Source organism: Trachinotus anak, unplaced genomic scaffold (genome assembly GCF_046630095.1).
Source record: "Trachinotus anak isolate AG129_WGS33_773 ecotype Australia unplaced genomic scaffold, CSIRO_AGI_Tana_v1 ptg000005l, whole genome shotgun sequence".
In the NCBI taxonomy this organism is placed as follows: Eukaryota; Metazoa; Chordata; class Actinopteri; order Carangiformes; family Carangidae; genus Trachinotus; species Trachinotus anak.
The window spans coordinates 9,603,677-9,624,455 of NW_027273856.1; the positions used below are offsets into that span (position 1 = coordinate 9,603,677).

The 20,779-nt window shown below is 42.1% G+C and overlaps 1 protein-coding gene across 1 annotated transcript in view; it reads left to right on the forward strand.

Moving 5' to 3' along the window:
• Window positions 1–20,779, forward strand: part of ank2b (ankyrin 2b, neuronal) — a 204,049-nt gene that overhangs the window by 172,303 nt on the left and 10,967 nt on the right. Inside the window, exons 40-46 of the mRNA XM_071478279.1 lie at window positions 6–27; window positions 2,258–6,877; window positions 7,430–7,507; window positions 7,656–7,787; window positions 7,905–8,054; window positions 8,213–8,447; window positions 9,854–9,914. Coding sequence (XP_071334380.1) covers window positions 6–27; window positions 2,258–6,877; window positions 7,430–7,507; window positions 7,656–7,787; window positions 7,905–8,054; window positions 8,213–8,447; window positions 9,854–9,914 — 5,298 coding nt within the window. The remainder of the gene's footprint in view (window positions 1–5; window positions 28–2,257; window positions 6,878–7,429; window positions 7,508–7,655; window positions 7,788–7,904; window positions 8,055–8,212; window positions 8,448–9,853; window positions 9,915–20,779) is intronic.

The window sequence follows — 20,779 nt, forward strand, 5'->3', positions numbered from 1 at the left end:
TCCAGACCAGCAGAACGCTAGAGAAATGTAAGAATTCTTTTCCTGTTTACCTTTTGCTATAACATTTACTAAAATAGTCACTATCTATAATCATACTGTCCGTCTTTATTAATTAAGCTGAAACAGCAATAACACTGATAATGTATGGGTGATACATGCAAGACTAAATGTACAGAAGAATGACTAGACTGATACACTGACATATCCAGCTTTACCATTAGCTTAACATCTCATCAAAGCCCTTTAAGCTTCATGTATTTTTGTCTTGTCTCACAAACCAAACGGCCTCACCTGCACCTTCCCATGGCAATGTTACCTTTCTCCTGAGGCTTAATTTCCCTTTTGACTTTACTTTTTTTCTGATCTCACACCTGCCTTAATGTCCTCCCCCTTCACAATTTGAGATCGAATCTATGGAGAAAGACTTAAATACAGCCATCTATGTATGTACATGAAAATTAAACTTATTCATACTGTGGTGATGTTTATATGACAGTGGCCTCAAATTTTTTGCTGGCCTAAAAGCCTAACGTGTCACAATTCTGAAAATAGCATTTGTGCTTGAACTTTAGTGGCTCCAAACAAACCCACTTGTATTGAGGTGGATGGAGTGATACAACACTGTGGTGTTACAAGTCGCATCACAAGGTGCAATTTGGCTGTACACTGACCAGAGTCAAAACAAAAAAAAACATTTTGTAGTTTCACATATACCCTGGCATTAAGGCAGACTCAGTATGGGTAAGATCAGTTAGACACTACTACCAATCACATTTTCTTTGTGGGATGTATGAGTTCCACTCCCATGCAGTTAGTTAAATAACAGTCGCCATCATATTGAGGTAGCAGCAGGAAGGGAGTGCCATCAACCTTTACAGAGGGGGGAGAGAGGAACTGATGTGATATGTCATCACTGAAGCACACCTGGACTCCATCTGCTGTCCAGAGTTGTGCTTACAACTCCAGTCGCCCAAATTCGAAAAATTTGTGGGTCCTGCCCATGGGCACTTAGACTCAGTTCCTGAAACTTGCTGTTGGTGATTGCACTCATCCCAGTTCCAAGAAAATAGAGGCCAGCCCATTAGTATTCCTCCAGCTGTTGTTCTCTAGTGTAATGGGAAAGCAAAACTAGTCAGCCTCCTCACATACTCTACACCCTCCTTGCCTTGTTCATGTTGCAGGGTGAAAATGACACAATGATTAAAGTTCCATGTGTTTTCAGAAGACATAGATAGTGTAAATGAATCAAAACCTCACCACATTATTGAATGGGGACGTATTAACAAGCAGCTCTTGATCATGAGCATCTTTTATCCATGTTAACTGGATTTAAAGCTGCTCTAAACTTTTCACTGACTCCATTTACTCCTCACTAGGACCTTTCCATTAGCACTTCCCTTTGCTTTGCATGGAAATAACTTGCCATACATACATGTGTTTGAGTGTGCTTGTGTGTCTGTATAATAATACGTATTTGCTTGTTAATGAGAGTTCAGTTGTTATTTTGTCAGTGCGCTTTGACTTTTGAATGTCCCCTCACAGCATCATTTGCTTATGGTTTTATGGAATGTGTTTTTTGTGTTGTTTCATTTTTCATTTCAGTTATATTTCAAATGTTTAGTAAGACAAAAGGCAGACTGGAGGGCAACGGAAATTAAAATATTGTCCCTCCCTGCAAGATGACCCTTTCTAGTATTCCTGAGATCCTCCTTTGTGTGAAAATAAATTATCTACTTTGTTCTAGAGTGAAAAGCATGGTAAATCATTATATGTTGTATAAGTTATCACTGGCTTTCTTTAGTAGATAACTAGCATCCTAAGTTGTTTTCAAGCCATTTTGCCTCTCATCACATTGACTTTGTCATACATCCAAGCAGTCTTGAGATGTTTTGATGTTGTTTCTCTGTTTTCTTTCGTTGTCAGTTTTCCATTGTATGTCTCAGTGTCTTTGTCAGCTGGTTTTGCTCAGGTTTTTCTTTGTATGTTAGTTTTGTTTTATGGTTTTGTCTTGTGAGTGTGGATGCGCTGAGTGTATAAGCAAGTTATTTCCTGCTCATATCCTTTCCCATCAATATTATTTAGCCTTCAGAGTCCAATTCCTCAGATGCCCTGATATAGAACCCATTGTGAATTTGTTGTCCTATGATCCCTGCACTATGCTCCAACCTTGTCCTGACCACATTCTCCAATGTCTGTCTCCTTTCATTTAAATTTTTGATTTTCTTTACTCCTTACTTGTTCTTCTTCCATATGGAAGATGAAGAGACGGAGACATCAGTCCTGAAATCAGAGCTGATGCGAGAGCCAGACCTCCTATCCGACGTGTCAGAGATGAAACAAGATTTGATCAAAATGACTGCCATCTTGACTGCAGACTCCACAGAGAAATCCCCTTCCTTAGATGGATGTGGTCTAGAGAAAGGGACTGAGGACATTTCTGGAGAACCATTAGAAATAATGGAAAAGGACTTAGAGAAAGTCAAAGAGGACCTAGAGAAAGTCAGTGAGATACTGAGGAGTGGAACATATGAGAGCGAGGAGGCAGAAAAAGCAGCTAGAATGTCAGAGGAGTGGGTTCTCCTCTCAGATTGTGAGATAGAGGAGGCCAAAAAGATGGCAGCTTTAGAAATTCAAGAGCCTGTCTTACGTGAAAGTAGAGCTAATAGAGGGGCTCCCAGACCTAAAGCCATAAAGGACAGTGGTGACCTTAAAGAATACCTCCTGGATGCACCAGTAACCTCCAAAGTAAAAGTTAAAAAAGAGCCAGCCGGCCAAGAAAGATTCACTGATGTTGTACTACGCAAAGGTGCAAAACCAACCACTCCAACCAAAGTGCATGACAAAACCACTGCTGGTGATGTTAAAAAGCCAGTCAGAAGGAAGGGGAAGGACCAGGGTCAGGCAGAGGAATCAACAGAGGCGGGTGCTCTTCTGAGTGTGCCTGCAGCCCCTGTTCCCGCATCACCTGTATCCCCATTGGTTGAAGAAACTCCCATTGGGTCAATAAAGGACAAAGTCAAAGCTTTACAACAGAAAGTAGAGGCAGAGCAAAAGAGCAAAAAGTTCACTGGAAGCAAGCCTTCGCAATTGCCTGTTATGAGCAAACCTTCTCCGAAAGCCAAAGAAAGCCCTAAAACAAAACAGGGCCCCCCTAAATCTCCTAAAGCTGAATCTGAAAAACTTGAGGAGACCATGTCAGTTAAAGAACTGATGCAAGCATTCCAAACGGGACAGGACCCCTCAAAGAGAAAGTCTGGGTTGTTTGAGCTCAAAACATCTACTACGTCAAGATCTGAGAAAACCACAAAATCAGAAACTGTGCCGTCAAAATCCATGACCAAAGCAATAACCTCACGTGTTTCTCAAGAGCGGGAAGTATCTTTGGATTCCAATCCTCGCAAGACAGAGACTACTCCTCAAGACAGAGGGAAAGAAACCAAGGCAATTGCTGCTGCTCATTCAGAGCTGACTGAAACTGTAGACTTTGGAAATGGTGGCCTTGATGACAGCTCTGACAGCTTAAAACATGAGGGTGTGGCAGACTCACTAAGTGCTAGTTCTGGAGATGGAACCCCTCATCTTAGCTCTGAGGACAGCTACAAACATGAGGGTTTAGCCACTCCAGGCACAAGTCCTGAAAGTCTATGTCTTTCTCCCAAAACTGGACAGCAGACCTCTACAACTTCAGTACCAGCTACCACAAGAGTCAAAAAAGAAACTAAAGACACTGAGAAATCTGGAGACCCTGGTGTAGGGGCCACTGGTGATCAACTATCTACCGAAATGACCCTCCCTGTCTCTTCCAGCGAGGCTGCAGATGACCACACTACAAGTGAGTCTATATCTGTTAAGAGGAGTGAGTCTAAGCCATCTAAACTCCAAAAGCTTACAAAGAGAATTTCAGAGACTGTAGAAACGTTTCTTAGTGATGATGAGAGCCCCGATTGTCAGCTAGCATTGTCTTTAGTTGGATCTCCAGCCTCTAGATCCTCTTCTCAACATCATGAAAGCTTAGAGCTGCCTTTAAAACAAGACTCAGATGCTCTCAGTCCATTAGCTGATGACTCTTTGACAATAAGCCACAGAGACTCTCTAGAGGGTAGTCCTCTCATGGAAGAAAATTCCTCCCATAAGTCCCCAGACTCTATTGAACCTAGCCCAACCAAGGAATCACCCCCCCATGACTCCTTAGAGAGCAGCCCTGTAGAGCAAAAAAGCCACCCTTTCTTCCCATCAACCCCACACCCTCCTAGTAAACTCTCTAGCCATCCAGAGCCCTCCAAAGCTACCGAACTCCCTTATGATGCTTTGCGTGGTAGGCTGCTTCGAGACCATGAGGCTAGTGCTGATGATGACAGTTGTGAGCAGACATCTCAGATGACAAGTTCCGGTAAGAGTCCCCTCTCCCCTGATACTCCTAGTTCTGAAGAGGTAAGTTATGAGGTAAACCCCAAACTCCCTGACCATACATTCCTCTCTGTTCCATACAAACCGGCTGTCATCCCTGAAGACCCAGAAGAAGAGGATACATCAGACAGCTATGGAGCTAAGACAAAAATCACTCCAGAGGAGGAAATGTTTAAGATGGCAGCCAAAATAAAAACATTTGATGAAATGGAACAAGAAGCGAAGAGCAAAAAGAACTGTAGAAAAGATTTGTTTCCCTCAGCAGATGCCAAAATAGGGGATGACAGCTATGAAACATTAGAGCCCACAAGTGAAGAGCTTGTGCAAAGTGAATATGGGCTCAATAGACCCACAGAAGATTCAAAGGTAGCTCTTTTTGTTGATCCCCATATTAAAGTACAACCTCCCTTTCCTTTTTCAGCAGGTTTGCATGATGGACCCTACAGCAAAGAGGTCAAGAACACAACAACAACCAGTGTCACTTCAGAGGGACCTTACTCTGTCTCAGACCAGCATCATTCAAAATCCAAACTGGATACTGCAAAGGAACAAAAAATGTCACCATCTGTAAACACTGATAAAGACAGTAGTGCAAAAAAGGCTCCTGTAACATCAGACACCGAAAACAGGACTGATGAGCAAAAGGAAGAGTGCTTAAGGAAGTCAAGGGAAAACAAAGGAGATGATAAAGATGGTCAAGAGTTAGGTGTCACACTAAAACCAGGTAGCAATGTTACAGATGAAGTGAAAGGAGATCATAGGGGGCATACAGCAGCACCAGAGGCTGGACTCGGTGCAACTGTTGCCACAGATCAAACAAAGGAAATGTTCAAACCAGAGGTCTGTATCTACGATGACACAGAGGAGGATGATGAGGGATTGGAACCTCCCAGAACGGAGTCAAAAGGTGTCACTGCAAAGGTAGACACTGACTCATGGTCTGCCATGCGGGAGGATGATGCCACTTTTGCAGCTCGTGTCAAGGAGGAGGAACAGAAGATACTGAATCTGGTGGTGGACCGTCAGTCTCTGCAAGCAACTCCAGACACAACACCTGGTAGAACACCAACAGAAGAGAGCACTCCTACCAGTGAACCCAACCCTTTTCTGTTCCAAGAAGGAAAGCTCTTTGAGATGACCCGAAGTGGTGCTATTGACATGACTAAGAGGAGATATGAGGAAGAGGGGGGTGGCTTTGCCTTTTTCCAGATAAGTGAACAGCCTTTAGAGGAGCCTCTTTTAGAAGAGGCCAGGCAAGAAGGTAGGGGAGCAACAGCAGAACCTGAAGTTGGTCTCAATCTAACACTAGAAGTTAAGACTGAGGAAGATGAGAAATCAAAGGAAACAACTGATTCACAGCCTCAGTCCCCACCCGAAGGTGATCAGCCAGCCTCTAAGGCAGATGCCTCCAAATCTAAAATCCCTAAAATGGGCATTTCGGCTTCAGCCAAACCTACAAAGAAGGATCAGACATCCCCTGAAGGTCTAGAGACTAAAACAAACAAAAATGTAGATGAAGGATCCTTAGATTTAGACACAAGTTGTCCTGATGAAATGATAACAAATGTACAGACAGCAGAAACTACAGTCACTAGATCTGTTTACTCTGAGCAGGGCCAAGAGTCCTCTGATTCCTCTCCAGAAGAACCACAGTCAGTGATAGAAGCCCCCAAACCAACAGGCAAGTCTAAACAAAGTGCTTCCAGTAGCATTAAAAAGACTCCAGTCAAAACACAAGCTAAGTCTGCTTCTCAAGGTGGTGGTAAATCTACAATTTACTCTCCATCTCATGCAACTTCCTCTTCTACCACTGTTAAAAAAGAGGCCTCCTTCACATTTGAGTCTAAATCTAGAATTCCCATCAAGGCTAGCACTGTCAAGCCTGAGTCCACTGTCAAACGTGTTGAATCTACCCAGGACAAAAAGCTTAAAGTCCCTGTAAAAAAGGATACAAGGAGAAAATCTGAGACAGATGCAGGTCCCTCTGTGGATGTCAAAACCAAGACACCATCTTTCAAAGCCAAGAGCTTCTGTGAGGGGGAGTCTACTAGGCCATCTTCTAAAAAAGACCAGAGTCGTCCCTTGACTGCTGAGTCAGCAAAATCCAAAGGCTTCCAATCCAGATTGCCAGTGCGGGGCAAAAGTGGTCAGTCATCTCATTCACCAGCAACTACTAAAGAGAAAAGTGAGCCACGTAAAAAGTCCATTGAGTTCTTTGAAGAGATAAGCGATGAAGCAGCAAAACTTGTGGCAAGGTTGGCACAGGCAGAGACAGAGAAAGAACAAGAGGCTGCAGCTGGAAACTCAGATGATGAGAGCAGTCTCATTGATCCGTCAATCATAGAAAAAGAAACTTTTCCTGAGATGCAGTTCCCTCCCTCAGGAGACATCTTTCCCATTAGACCACTGTGGGACGACCCTGTTGAGACACAGATGCAGCGAATCCCAGATGATAAAGTCCAAAGTCAAGGTATCCCCCCAGTTTAAGGGGCTATTCTCTATCTCTTCTGCCTCATTAGTACACTAGCTGTAAAGGTGCTGCCTCTCTGTCTCTTGTAGTAAGTCCCGTTGTAGTTAAAGAATCAATGTGGCTGTGTTGCTTGAGCTGTGTTTGTGTCTGTAATGACGTCTCTTTCCTTCTATGTGTGCAGAAATCTCAAGATTGACTTAAAGGCTTTATGGAACTTGCAAAAACAACTTAGTGACTAAAACTTTTAAAGATTGAAGTGTAAATAATTATTTGAACAATCACATGTACTGTCAGTAATTTTCTAATGACTGAAATGTATGTTTCTTGGTCATAGTGTCACTTCATCATCTATCACAGCTATTCTTTAAAGGCATATTATTTACTTTTCCTAGGTTACAATTTCTTTATTTGATTTTAGAATTAAACAAACAGTAAGTGGTACAAAAATAAGAAAGCCAGTGAAGATATTTTTTGGATATCGTTTGTGAATGTGACTTGATCTGGTATACCTCGCGGCTCTGACCGCTTATGGCTGTCTGGTGGTATTTGCAGTAGACCCACATGATGAAGCAGAGAAAAATGAGCAACGGTTGGCCATTATAGCTGACCACCTGGGCTTCAGCTGGACGGGTGAGACACACCTTCTTAGCAGTGATCAAACTATAAAACTCAAAAATATGCATTATTACTTAATTTTTGGGAGGTTATCGAGAAACAGTATTTCAGATAATTTATCTTCAGATCGTCATAATTATCATAAAATCTTTTTTCTCTACAGAATTGGCACGAGAACTGGACTTCAGTGAGGAGAGGATCAACCTGATTAGGACAGAAAATCCCAACTCACTTCAAGACCAAAGCCATGCCCTTTTGAAACTCTGGGCAGAGGGTGAGGGAAAGCATGCCACAGGTTAGTGATTAATAGTGCGCATATTTCTCAGAATTGTTGCTTTTGAAACAAATACAAAGTAGAAGGTCTTGTTAAAATTTCAAGTGGAACTTTTAAGTCTGTTTTCTGTTTCAACAGAAATGACACTGATCAAAAGACTAACAAAGATTAACCGAATGGACATCGTTCACCTCATTGAAACCAAGATAATCAAGTCCACTCAGGAGGAGACATCATCACATACCTATGCAGAAATTGAGCGGACCATAGCACTGGACCATAGTGAAGGTACACAAGCCAATTCTAACTTGAGGCAGACTGTTGTTGGTTGATGATGGTTATTGTTATGTCTACATATAATGTTCTAATTGATTGTTTTCCTTTACAATTCAGTTATGTATGCCAACTCTTCCTGTGCTAAATGCTTGCACTTTATCCATTGTCAGGTTTCTCTGCCCTTCATGAAGATATTGATAGCCCCAGGCCAGGCAGGCGCATGGAGCCCACACGTAGGAGTCCAGGCTCAGGACAAGAGGTCCCCATGGTGTCAGCAGAGGACCTGTCCTCCAGTTTGTCATCACTGCACGACATGACAGGACGATCAGAGGCAGACTCCACAGCAACTGGCCTTCTTAGAAATGCCCAGAAAGAGAAACTACAAAAAGAGATGGAGACAACATAGTAAGTATTCCAGAAAGTTCAATCCATGTGACCACACATTAGCTTTCATGCTGTTTCTGTTATATACAGGGATGTACATATATTGCATTGCATATTTTCTTGCTGAATGAGCTAAAGAATAGCCATCAGAGAAAAAGTGCACTGCTAACTTTAGTTTGCAGGCTATAGAGCTAAATACTAGCTATTTACTGTAGCACATTGCACAGAAATTTGCCCCCAAATGCCACCATGGGTCCATTTAGAAGCTTATTGTTGTGGAGCATTTCTAATTTTTTACTCCTTCTTACTACATTTGACACAGATTCCTGGCATCAAGACAGGGTGCCTTTTTAGATTTTTGTTGGACTTATTGCACATACTGTCTAATCAGTCCTGCTTAATTCAATTCAATTCAATTCAATTTTATTTGTATAGCGCCAAATCATAATATACATTATCTCAAGGCACTTTACAGGGTAAGGTCAAGACCTTACTTTGTTACAGAGAAAAACCCAACAGTTCCCACAAAGAGCAAGCGCTTGGCGACAGGGGGGAGGAAAAACTCCCTTTTAACAGGAAGAAACCTCCAACAGAACCGGGCTCAGGGTGGGCGGCCGTCTGCCTTGACCGGTTGGGTTTAGGAGGAGATAAAAAAGTGGGGGAGGGGGGAGGAGAGAGGAGAAAAGAGAGAGAGAAAGACCAGGAACAGCTGTGTAGGTAATGGTGTTATCAATAATGATGACAGGTAACAGTGGTTAATAGTAATGATGAGTATTGGTGGATCTGGATCCTGCTGCTCCAGAGGCAGAGAGACCTGCAGAATGAGGACAGAGAGAGGGAGAGAGAGGAGAAGCACAAACTACGGGAGAGAAAAAAATACAAAGTTAATGGCATAAAGTAATCGAGAGAGAGAGGGAGAGAGAGAGAGCCCAGTGAATCATGGGAATCCCCCAGCAGTCTAGCTCTATAGCAGCGTAACTAAGGGATGGGTCAGGACATACCCGAGCCAACTCTAACTATAAGCTTTACTAAACAGGTCAATTTTAAGCCTGATCTTAAAGGTAGAGAGGGGGTCTGCCTCCCGAACCCACACTGGGAGCTGGTTCCACAGGAGAGGAGCCTGATAGCTGAAGGCTTAAGTCTTTCTAGCTTAAGTTTGTATTTTGTGGAATGAATTAAATTTTTTATTATGTCTTTTTTATATATTATATCTATTTTATATATTATATCTATTATATCTTAATATATATATATATATATATATATATATATATATATATATATATATATATATATATATATATATATATATAAAATATTTATATATTATATCTTTATATCTTTTATAATAGGGTTAGGGTTATGAGACTGCTGCTATCAACGTCTACTCCTTTTTTAATCACTACTGAAATGCTCTTTTTTTGCAGCTCATCACAGAGAATATATGAGGAAGTGACAGACTTGGTACACACAGGCAGTTTTAAACAAGTAAGTCCTCTCTTCACATTGTACTGCACCTCTCCCTACAACCTCCGATCCCATGTGATTGACCCTGTGTACAAAGGGGCACCCAAGTCAGGTGCCCGGATTACCTTACCTCCTTACCCTGCTGTTGAACCATCTGATGATGAGGGGGTTGCTGGATTTGAGGGGGCAGAGGGGGGAGAGGAGTGGAGCTTGGAGTGTCTACAAAATACCCATTCTCTATACGATCATTATTTGTCACCCTTGCCTTGGCGAGAGTCATCCAATAGCTCTCGCACAGGGGTATGCGAGAGCCGACCACTCTCTATGACCGATTTTGAAGATAGCTTGATTGAGTGTGAACAAGCTGAGCAAGACTTCAAGAAACTGTCTATAGAGCTTAGGGAAAACAATGAGTTCTCTGGAAAGGATCAAGGATCAACAAGTGAGCAAATGTGTCAGTCTACTCAGCCTACATCTGGGGCTCCTACTGTTTCTGTCACCTCAATGACAGAGCCCACGCAGACCAAACAAATTGCTTCAAGACACATGGATGAAGTTTCACGTCGACTGTATAAAGTCCTGTATGGATATGATGTTGAGCTGAGAAATTCAGATAATGAGGATGTGTCTGTAAAGCCTATGAATGCATCCCCTGAAGACGCAATTCAAGCTGGAGTCCAGAAAGGTGAAGCTGAGGGAGCTGCCAGAGATGCAAAGTTAAATGAAGATGTTTCAAACTCTGAGTGTGACATTGGTAGTTACCAGACCACAATTTCAGGTGACTTTGATGTCAGATCCAGTGACAACCAAGATCAAACCCAGAATATAACCACACAAGAACCAGCAGGTTCTTCTGATGTCAGTTCTACCATTGCAGGTTTTATATCTCAAAAACCTAAATTCATGAGCTCAGCTGGCAATGTTGAGTTGTCACATGACTCAACTTTTGAGGAAACACTGTCATTCAGACAGAATGAACCTGAAGATAAAGTTGTGGTCTCCCTGCAGTCTACATCCAAAATTGAAGCATCCAGATATAAATCACAATCCACATCTGAAACCATTTGTGAACGTAATAGCTTAGTTCATGATAGATCATCTTCACCTGAATGTGTGACTGATACAGCAATATTATTGACAGAGAGTAGGGCCTCATCACCTGAATCAGCAACGTCAGTAAATGAGCTGAATTTTCTTGCACCTGATTCTCCAATACCTCAATTTAGGCCCTTGTCTCCCCTCCCACCCCCTGTTTTACCATGGGAAACCAGTGATCCTGAGGCATCTGCTCAGGGGCAATCATTACTGAGTGCACCAGGAGGCACTTCTATGCTGTTGACATCAGAAGCAGAGGAAAGGCCATTAACACCAATGGTTTCAAACAAAAGACCATTTGGAAGGCCAGTATCACTAGGCAGTGATTATAGCAATGACAGATCCATGTCACCTCAGTTATTAACTTTTGACATAGAGGAAAGAACATCATCACCTGAGTCTGTCATTTTAGAAACTGAACAGTGGCTTTTTACATCTTCTGAGCATGTGACTCTGTCTACTGATTTCCATGAGATGAGATCATCATTTTCTAAATCTATCAAGTCCATCACTGCACAGTGTCTGCTTCCACCAGAATCTGGAGGTGTCTCTGAGTCTTTTACGATTTGTGGATGTAGATCATACTCACCTGAGTCATTGCCATCAGACATAGACTTTGAAATGGCACTTTTGTCATCAACACCTTGTGAAGACAGACCCTCATCCCCAGAATCTGTAACATCTGTAAATGAATATAAAGCATTGTCACCTGATTCACCTATACCTCAGTTCAGTTTCAACTTGCCTGACTCAGATATAATAATAGGGGAGAGAGCCACTTCACCTGAATCTTTATGCTCAGAAGTGGAATATGGCTCAACGTCGCCAGCATCACACAGCCATGAGAATAGAGCTTTATCACCTGCTTCAGTTACATCTGGAGACAATTCTGTTTTACCTGTCTCCGAACATAGAGTACCCTTCCCAGAATCAGTTGCATCTGCACAGACAGTGTGTCATTCCATATTTGCTGGTCATACACCAAAATCAGTTGAACCATTAGTATTTGATACACAGAACAAGCCACCAACACCAGAGGAATTAGTATCTGAGTATGATGATGATTGGGTTATTATATCTTTGTCTGATATTGAGGACAAGCCACTTTCTTTAGAGTCTGTGTCTGACTACAGACACAGACTACAGATTTCTCCACAGTCAGCGATGTCAGACATTAGAGCATCCTCTCCTTTACATGAGTGTCTGTTCCCAGATTCTTCCATTCCACAACAAATGCCATTTGTGCATCAGGCTGTTAATATAAATGCTCACTCATCATCACCACAACCTGTGGTATCAGATACAGACTATGAGGCTGCACCTTTGTTGTCATATCATGAAAACAGGCCACTATCTCCTGATTCTAGGGGTTCCATTAGTGACTATGGGCCTTTAACAAATCCTGTAATTGACCTACCTCCTGAGGAAGACATGGAAGTTAAACACACAGCACAAGCTACATTTGTTTTAGAAGAGACGTGTATTGAAAAGCAGTTTGAAGAAACATCAAATATAATTTTTGATCCAGAGAAGCTAAAAAATGAAGAAAACATGTGTGTTAACTCTGTAGATGAAGATCCTGAGACATATGGTGAAACTGAAGCTCTCAAGGTACAATCAGCAGTGCCTTGTGGTGATCAGTCTGATATTGTCACACCAACAGCAGGAGCTGAGGTCTTGTCAACTGATGTTATTACATTAGAGTTGTCTAATGAGTTGTTTGATGAAGGAAAATCAAATGAGGACATGCACAAATTAGTAACTGAGAAGACAAAATGTGCTAGAAAGAAAAAATCTAATAAAGCAGTCAAAACTGTGCATAATGTTACAGAATATCAAAAGGAATCATCTGAATTTATATCTAAAACACATAAAGAGACACAAGCATCTGATCAAACTTTGTTATTTCCTTTGTCACTGGAGAATGCAGCTGATCTACAATCATCATTGGCATCAACCACAAATGTTTCAAAAGATCATCAAACACCCAGTGAGTCTTTGGTTTCTGTACCTCAGCATCATGTACCTTCATCTTCAACAGAATGTTCAGTGCCAGTCCACAGCTTATCATATGACGCAGAACTGTGGAAGCTTATCTCTCAGATCCGTGACCCACAGTATGTGGGAGGAACCCTCATGAGTAAAACAGGAGTGTTTCACTTTGCTGAAACAAGGCCTAAGTCTTATCAAGTAAATTCTGATGGGCCAGTTGGAGATGAAACTGCTTCCTTGCATTCAGAAAATTCCCAAAGACCACTTTCACCTGATTCTGAAGCAGAGTATAGATCCATGTCACCAGAATCACTCAGGGTATTGGAATCATTCAGGCCAGATTCCTCCCACTCAGGGAGATCTGTAGATAGTCGGCAAGCTTTAACTCCAGATTCACCTATTCCTCAGTACTTAAACTCTTTCTCTGGACCCACTCTAGTTTATCACAGATCATTGTCAGCAGAGTCAGTATTGTCAGATCTGGAACTGGAGACTAATTTAGACAATTCATTTATTTTTGAGGACAGACTTTCCTGTTTGTCATTACTCTCTGAGAGTAGACCGTCTTCCCCAGACTCTGTTGATGTAAACAGGACACTTTCCCCTGAGTCTTCCATTCCTGTCTTTTCACAGGCTCAACTGGCATTTACTGTTTCAAAAGCAAGGTCCTCTTCACCTGTTTCAGTTTGTTCAGATCTAAACTACGGGGCTACAGCTCTGTCAGAACTGTGCTCTGAAGTGAGACAATCATCACAGGATTCAGTAGTTTCTGAAGATGACTACAGAGGTGAGTCACCGATTACCAAGTTCAAAACAGGGCTAACTGAATCAGTCTCAGTTATTGCCCATCAATCATCATCTCCCAAGTCAGTGATTTCAGATGTTGAATATGCTAAATCAAGTGAAGATATAGTTATTTACCAGCAGAGACTTGACTCACCAGAATCACAAGTATCAAAGTCCACGGAGAGAGTATTGGGTGGTAGTAATCAGCCTCTAAAGGCAATCCAGGTGCCAGTCTATAGACTTGTTTATGGTGCTGAACTTTGGAAGCTCATTTCTCAAATATGTGATCCTCACTATGTTGGAGAGACATTTTGCAGTAAAACGGGTGTTTTTGAGTATGCCGGAACTAGAACTGAGTATGTTCTGGAGGATTCAGATGTAAAAGAAGAAGGTGTGAAGTTCGACTTTGCAGATTCAATTGATGCAGATGTTCTTCAAGCAGCACAAGAAAAATATGAGAGGGATGAGAGACTGGAGTCACCTAATTTTGGGTCAAAATACAGGCATTCATCACCTGGGGAATTGACATGCAGGTCTGATTGTCCAGAGTCTATAAAAGACTTATCCCCAGATTCCCCAGTTCCCCAGTTTTCTGTTGACGTAGCTAACATTTCACAGTCTCTGTCATATTCACAAGAATCAGCAATGTCAGAAGAGGAATCAGACCACTGCACCCCCTGGTTTTGCAATGAAATAATACCTTCTTCAGCCAGTTCTCCAATGTCTTTAGATGAAAACAGGGCATTATCACTTGACTCACCTTTACCAGATTTCACACCAGCAATACCTAAATCAGTTACAGCTGTTGTTGGATCCAGACCCTCTTCCCCAGACTCAGTGCTTTCAGATGTCGAATATCAGTTTTCGACTTCACAGGACTTTACATGCCAGAGAGCAGACTCACCTGAATCAGCTGCTTCCATGCTTGAAGAAAGGCAATCAGCTCCTGGTACAACATTTAGAGCAATCCAGCTGATGTGTCAATTATATGACTCTCATTATGTAGAGGGAGCTTTTGCAAGCACATCAGAAATTGAGATTAGGCCACTTTCATCTGACTTTGTGATGGAACATAGGCCTGTGTCACCTCAATCAGAAATAAAAACATCATCTCTTGATTCAACAGCATCAGTTAACAAGTTTAGGCCAGATCCTCCTTCACTACAATTAAACCAATCTATAATATCAGTTGTGTTAGTTTCAGGTAGTAGGTCATCAACACCTTTACCTGTAATGTCAGACACTGAAATGGATGTTCTAGACATGTCATTTATAGAGGCACAAGGGAGGTCCTTCACACCTGATTCTGAAAATAAGCTCAGGTCACTCTCACCTGATTCACCCTTACCTGACTTCAGGAAGGCTATTCTTCACCCTACCCTTTCAACTACTGAATTCAGATCCACTTCACCTGCGTCAGTCTGTTACTCAGATATAGAGTATGAAGACAGGTCATTTCCACCTGTATCTGATGAGTGTCGTCCTCCATCACCTGATTCAGTGGCATGCCCAGGTGAATGCCGGACCCTGTCATCAGATTCACCTGTACCTCAATTCTTACCAAGAGCAGTCGGATGTTCTCGATCATTTGTTGGGTTTAGGTCAGCATCCCCTGAATCAGTTACATCACATATTGAGTATACACCTTTGATCGATCCTCCTGATACAGAAGACAGACCATATTTTCCAGAGTTAGTAGAACCAGAAGTTGAAAATAGGCCTCTGTCCCCAGAGTCTGAATCAGAATACAGGCCTGTCTCACCTATATCACTGATGTTAATGTCCAGTTTAAGATCATCCTCTCTGGAATCAACTGGCTCTCTAAGTGAATTTAGAGCTCTTTCACCAGATTCCCCCGTTCCAGAATTAAGGCTGGTGCTACAGGAGTCCTTAATCACATACATGCAATATAGGTCATCTTCACCACTGTCAGTGTCATCAGATTTTGAAGTGGAAATGGAGTTACCTTTCTCAATGTCATTTGAGGACCGACCTTCATCTTCATCATCTGTAGGATCAGTCACTAAATACAGAAGACTTTCACCTGATTCACCCATACTTGAATTCACATCAGCTTTGCCAGTTCCATGTGTTGATGTTAGTGGTTACAGGTCAGAGTCACCCGAATCAATTGCATCAGATATGGAATTTGCTCCATTGATGTCTCAGCTGTTTGAAGTTGAGAAGAGACCAGATTCTCCACAATCATCCATGTCTTTCTCTGAATACCAGCCTGTGTCACCAGACTCTCCAATACCTTATTACACACGCACAGAGCCTCCTATGTATACAGGAAGTTATAGATCCACATCTCCTGAATCAGTGCATTCAGATAAGGATTTTGAGACAGAGGCTTCAGAAATAGAATATGTTCCTTTGATTTCACAGATGTTTGACTTTGAGGACAGACCAGAATCCTGTCAGTCAGGGGTGTTTGACTCTGATCTTAGATGTTTTCCTCTTGACTCTCCAATACCCCAGTACACCATCAGTGCACCCACTATGTTAGAAGTAAGATACCGATCCATATCACCTGAATCAGTAGATTCAGATGAGGATTTAGAGACAGATTTGTGTATCCCCTGGCTTTTTGAGGGCAGAGCAGCATCTCCTGGCTCAACTGCATCTGGAGAATTTAGACCTCTTTCTCCAGACTCACCCATACCTGAATTTACACAGGCACTGCAAGAGTCATCCATACCACACACAGACTTACGGTCCTCTTCACCTGAATCTGAGTTTTCAGATTTTGAAATGGAATTATCTCTCCCAATGGTCATAGAAGACCGACCTTCATCTTCTGTGTCCTTAGCATCTTTGAGTAAATACCGAAAACTTTCTCATGATTCCCCAGTACCTGACTTTAGTCAGGCTTTGCTACAGACTGATCATGAGTTTAAAGGTTACAGGTCATCATCACCTGAATCAGAGGCTTCAGAAATAGAATATGTTTCTTTGATTTCACAGATGTTTGACTTTGAGGACAGACCAGAATCCTGTCAGTCAGGGGTGTTTGACTCTGATCTTAGATGTTTTCCTCTTGACTCTCCAATACCCCAGTACACCATCAGTGCACCCACTATGTTAGAAGTAGGATACCGATCCACATCTCCTGAATCAGTAGATTCAGATGAGGATTTAGAGACAGATTTGTGTATCCCCTGGCTTTTTGAGGACAGAGCAGCATCTCCTGATTCAGTTACATCTGGACATGAATTTAGACCTCTTTCTCCAGACTCACCCATACCTGAATTTACACAGGCAATACAACAGTGGTTCATATCACATACAGATTTACGGTCCTCTTCACCTGAATCTGAGTTTTCAGATTTTGAAATGGAATTATCTCTCCCAATGTTCGTAGAAGACCGACCTTCATCTCCTGTGTCCTTAGAATCTTTGACTAAATACAGAAGACTTTCATATGACTCCCCTGTACCTGACTATAGTCAGGCTTTGCTACAGACTGATCATGAGTTTAAAGGTTACAGGTCATCATCACCTGAATCAGAGGCTTCAGAAATAGAATATGTTCCTTTGATTTCACAGATGTTTGACTTTGAGGACAGACCAGAATCCTGTCAGTCAGGGGTGTTTGATTCTGATCTTAGATGTTTTCCTCTTGACTCTCCAATACCCCAGTACACCATCAGTGCACCCACTATGTTAGAAGTAAGATACCGATCCATATCACCTGAATCAGTAGATTCAGATGAGGATTTAGAGACAGATTTGTGTATCCCCTGGCTTTTTGAGGGCAGAGCAGCATCTCCTGGCTCAACTGCATCTGGAGAATTTAGACCTCTTTCTCCAGACTCACCCATACCTGAATTTACACAGGCACTGCAAGAGTCATCCATACCACACACAGACTTACGGTCCTCTTCACCTGAATCTGAGTTTTCAGATTTTGAAATGGAATTATCTCTCCCAATGGTCATAGAAGACCGACCTTCATCTTCTGTGTCCTTAGCATCTTTGAGTAAATACCGAAAACTTTCTCATGATTCCCCAGTACCTGACTTTAGTCAGGCTTTGCTACAGACTGATCATGAGTTTAAAGGTTACAGGTCATCATCACCTGAATCAGAGGCTTCAGAAATAGAATATGTTCCTTTGATTTCACAGATGTTTGACTTTGAGGACAGACCAGAATCCTGTCAGTCAGGGGTGTTTGACTCTGATCTTAGATGTTTTCCTCTTGACTCTCCAATACCCCAGTACACCATCAGTGCACCCACTATGTTAGAAGTAGGATACCGATCCACATCTCCTGAATCAGTAGATTCAGATGAGGATTTAGAGACAGATTTGTGTATCCCCTGGCTTTTTGAGGACAGAGCAGCATCTCCTGATTCAGTTACATCTGGACATGAATTTAGACCTCTTTCTCCAGACTCACCCATACCTGAATTTACACAGGCACTGCAAGAGTCATCCATACCACACACAGACTTACGGTCCTCTTCACCTGAATCTGAGTTTTCAGATTTTGAAATGGAATTATCTCTCCCAATGGTCATAGAAGACCGACCTTCATCTTCTGTGTCCTTAGCATCTTTGAGTAAATACAGAAAACTTTCTCATGATTCCCCAGTACCTGACTTTAGTCAGGCTTTGCTACAGACTGATCATGAGTTTAAAGGTTACAGGTCATCATCACCTGAATCAGAGGCTTCAGAAATAGAATATGTTCCTTTGATTTCACAGATGTTTGACTTTGAGGACAGACCAGAATCCTGTCAGTCAGGGGTGTTTGATTCTGATCTTAGATGTTTTCCTCTTGACTCTCCAATACCCCAGTACACCATCAGTGCACCCACTATGTTAGAAGTAGGATACCGGTCCACATCTCCTGAATCAGTAGATTCAGATGAGGATTTAGAGACAGATTTGTGTATCCCCTGGCTTTTTGAGGGCAGAGCAGCATCTCCTGGCTCAACTGCATCTGGAGAATTTAGACCTCTTTCTCCAGACTCACCCATACCTGAATTTACACAGGCACTGCAAGAGTCATCCATACCACACACAGACTTACGGTCCTCTTCACCTGAATCTGAGTTTTCAGATTTTGAAATGGAATTATCTCTCCCAATGGTCATAGAAGACCGACCTTCATCTTCTGTGTCCTTAGCATCTTTGAGTAAATACCGAAAACTTTCTCATGATTCCCCAGTACCTGACTTTAGTCAGGCTTTGCTACAGACTGATCATGAGTTTAAAGGTTACAGGTCATCATCACCTGAATCAGAGGCTTCAGAAATAGAATATGTTCCTTTGATTTCACAGATGTTTGACTTTGAGGACAGACCAGAATCCTGTCAGTCAGGGGTGTTTGACTCTGATCTTAGATGTTTTCCTCTTGACTCTCCAATACCCCAGTACACCATCAGTGCACCCACTATGTTAGAAGTAGGATACCGATCCACATCTCCTGAATCAGTAGATTCAGATGAGGATTTAGAGACAGATTTGTGTATCCCCTGGCTTTTTGAGGACAGAGCAGCATCTCCTGATTCAGTTACATCTGGACATGAATTTAGACCTCTTTCTCCAGACTCACCCATACCTGAATTTACACAGGCACTGCAAGAGTCATCCATACCACACACAGACTTACGGTCCTCTTCACCTGAATCTGAGTTTTCAGATTTTGAAATGGAATTATCTCTCCCAATGGTCATAGAAGACCGACCTTCATCTTCTGTGTCCTTAGCATCTTTGAGTAAATACAGAAAACTTTCTCATGATTCCCCAGTACCTGACTTTAGTCAGGCTTTGCTACAGACTGATCATGAGTTTAAAGGTTACAGGTCATCATCACCTGAATCAGAGGCTTCAGAAATAGAATATGTTTCTTTGATTTCACAGATGTTTGACTTTGAGGACAGACCAGAATCCTGTCAGTCAGGGGTGTTTGATTCTGATCTTAGATGTTTTCCTCTTGACTCTCCAATACCCCAGTACACCATCAGTGCACCCACTATGTTAGAAGTAGGATACCGGTCCACATCTCCTGAATCAGTAGATTCAGATGAGGATTTAGAGACAGATTTGTGTATCCCCTGGCTTTTTGAGGACAGAGCAGCATCTCCTGATTCAGTTACATCTGGACATGAATTTAGACCTCTTTCTCCAGACTCACCCATACCTGAATTTACACAGGCACCCCAGTCCACCATTTGTCACATGGATTTATGGTCCACTTCACCAGACTCAGTGTTGTCAGATTCAGAAATGGAATTACCTCTCCAAACATTCTTGGAGAGCAGACCTTCATCTCCAGGATCTCAAGCATCAATCAGACTTTCTCCTGATTCAGCCATACCTGATTTCATGCCACCAGTGTTTGGATTACCTGAAACTATTTTTGGACATAGGTCGACATCTCCTGAGTCACCATGTTCAGATGTGGAATACATTGTTATAAGCTTAGGATCACTAGTTTGTGACAATAGACCCCCTTCACCTGGCTCAGGAGCAGAAGATGAATACCAGTCTCTGTCACCAGACTCACCCATACCTGAATACAAACCAGTAATGTCTGAACGTATAATTGTGAATACTGGGTCTAGATCACCCTCCCCTGAATCCACTGAGTCAGACATTGAGTATGCTTCGAGCGAGTTTTTATTGTCAATGAATTTTGGTATTAAGGGTAGACAAAGTTCTCCTGAATCAGAAAGGAATCAGAATCAGAGGCCTTCATCTGACATAAAACTCACTGACATGAGACTGCTATCACCTCAGTCAGAGTGGTCAGATGAACACCTGCCATCTGAATCAGCAATACCTGATTTTACAAAAACATTTGTAGGAAAGGTCATGACTGTGAGAGATATATCACCTACTGAAATTTCAGATTCAGACAATTTGCCAACCATTGATAGTACTGTTTTATCAACAACAGTGGCACCTACATCATCTGAGGATTCTGCCATTATGGTAGCTGAGTATAATCTCATTTATGATGCTGATTTATGGAAGCTAATTTCTCAAGTCCGTGATCCTCA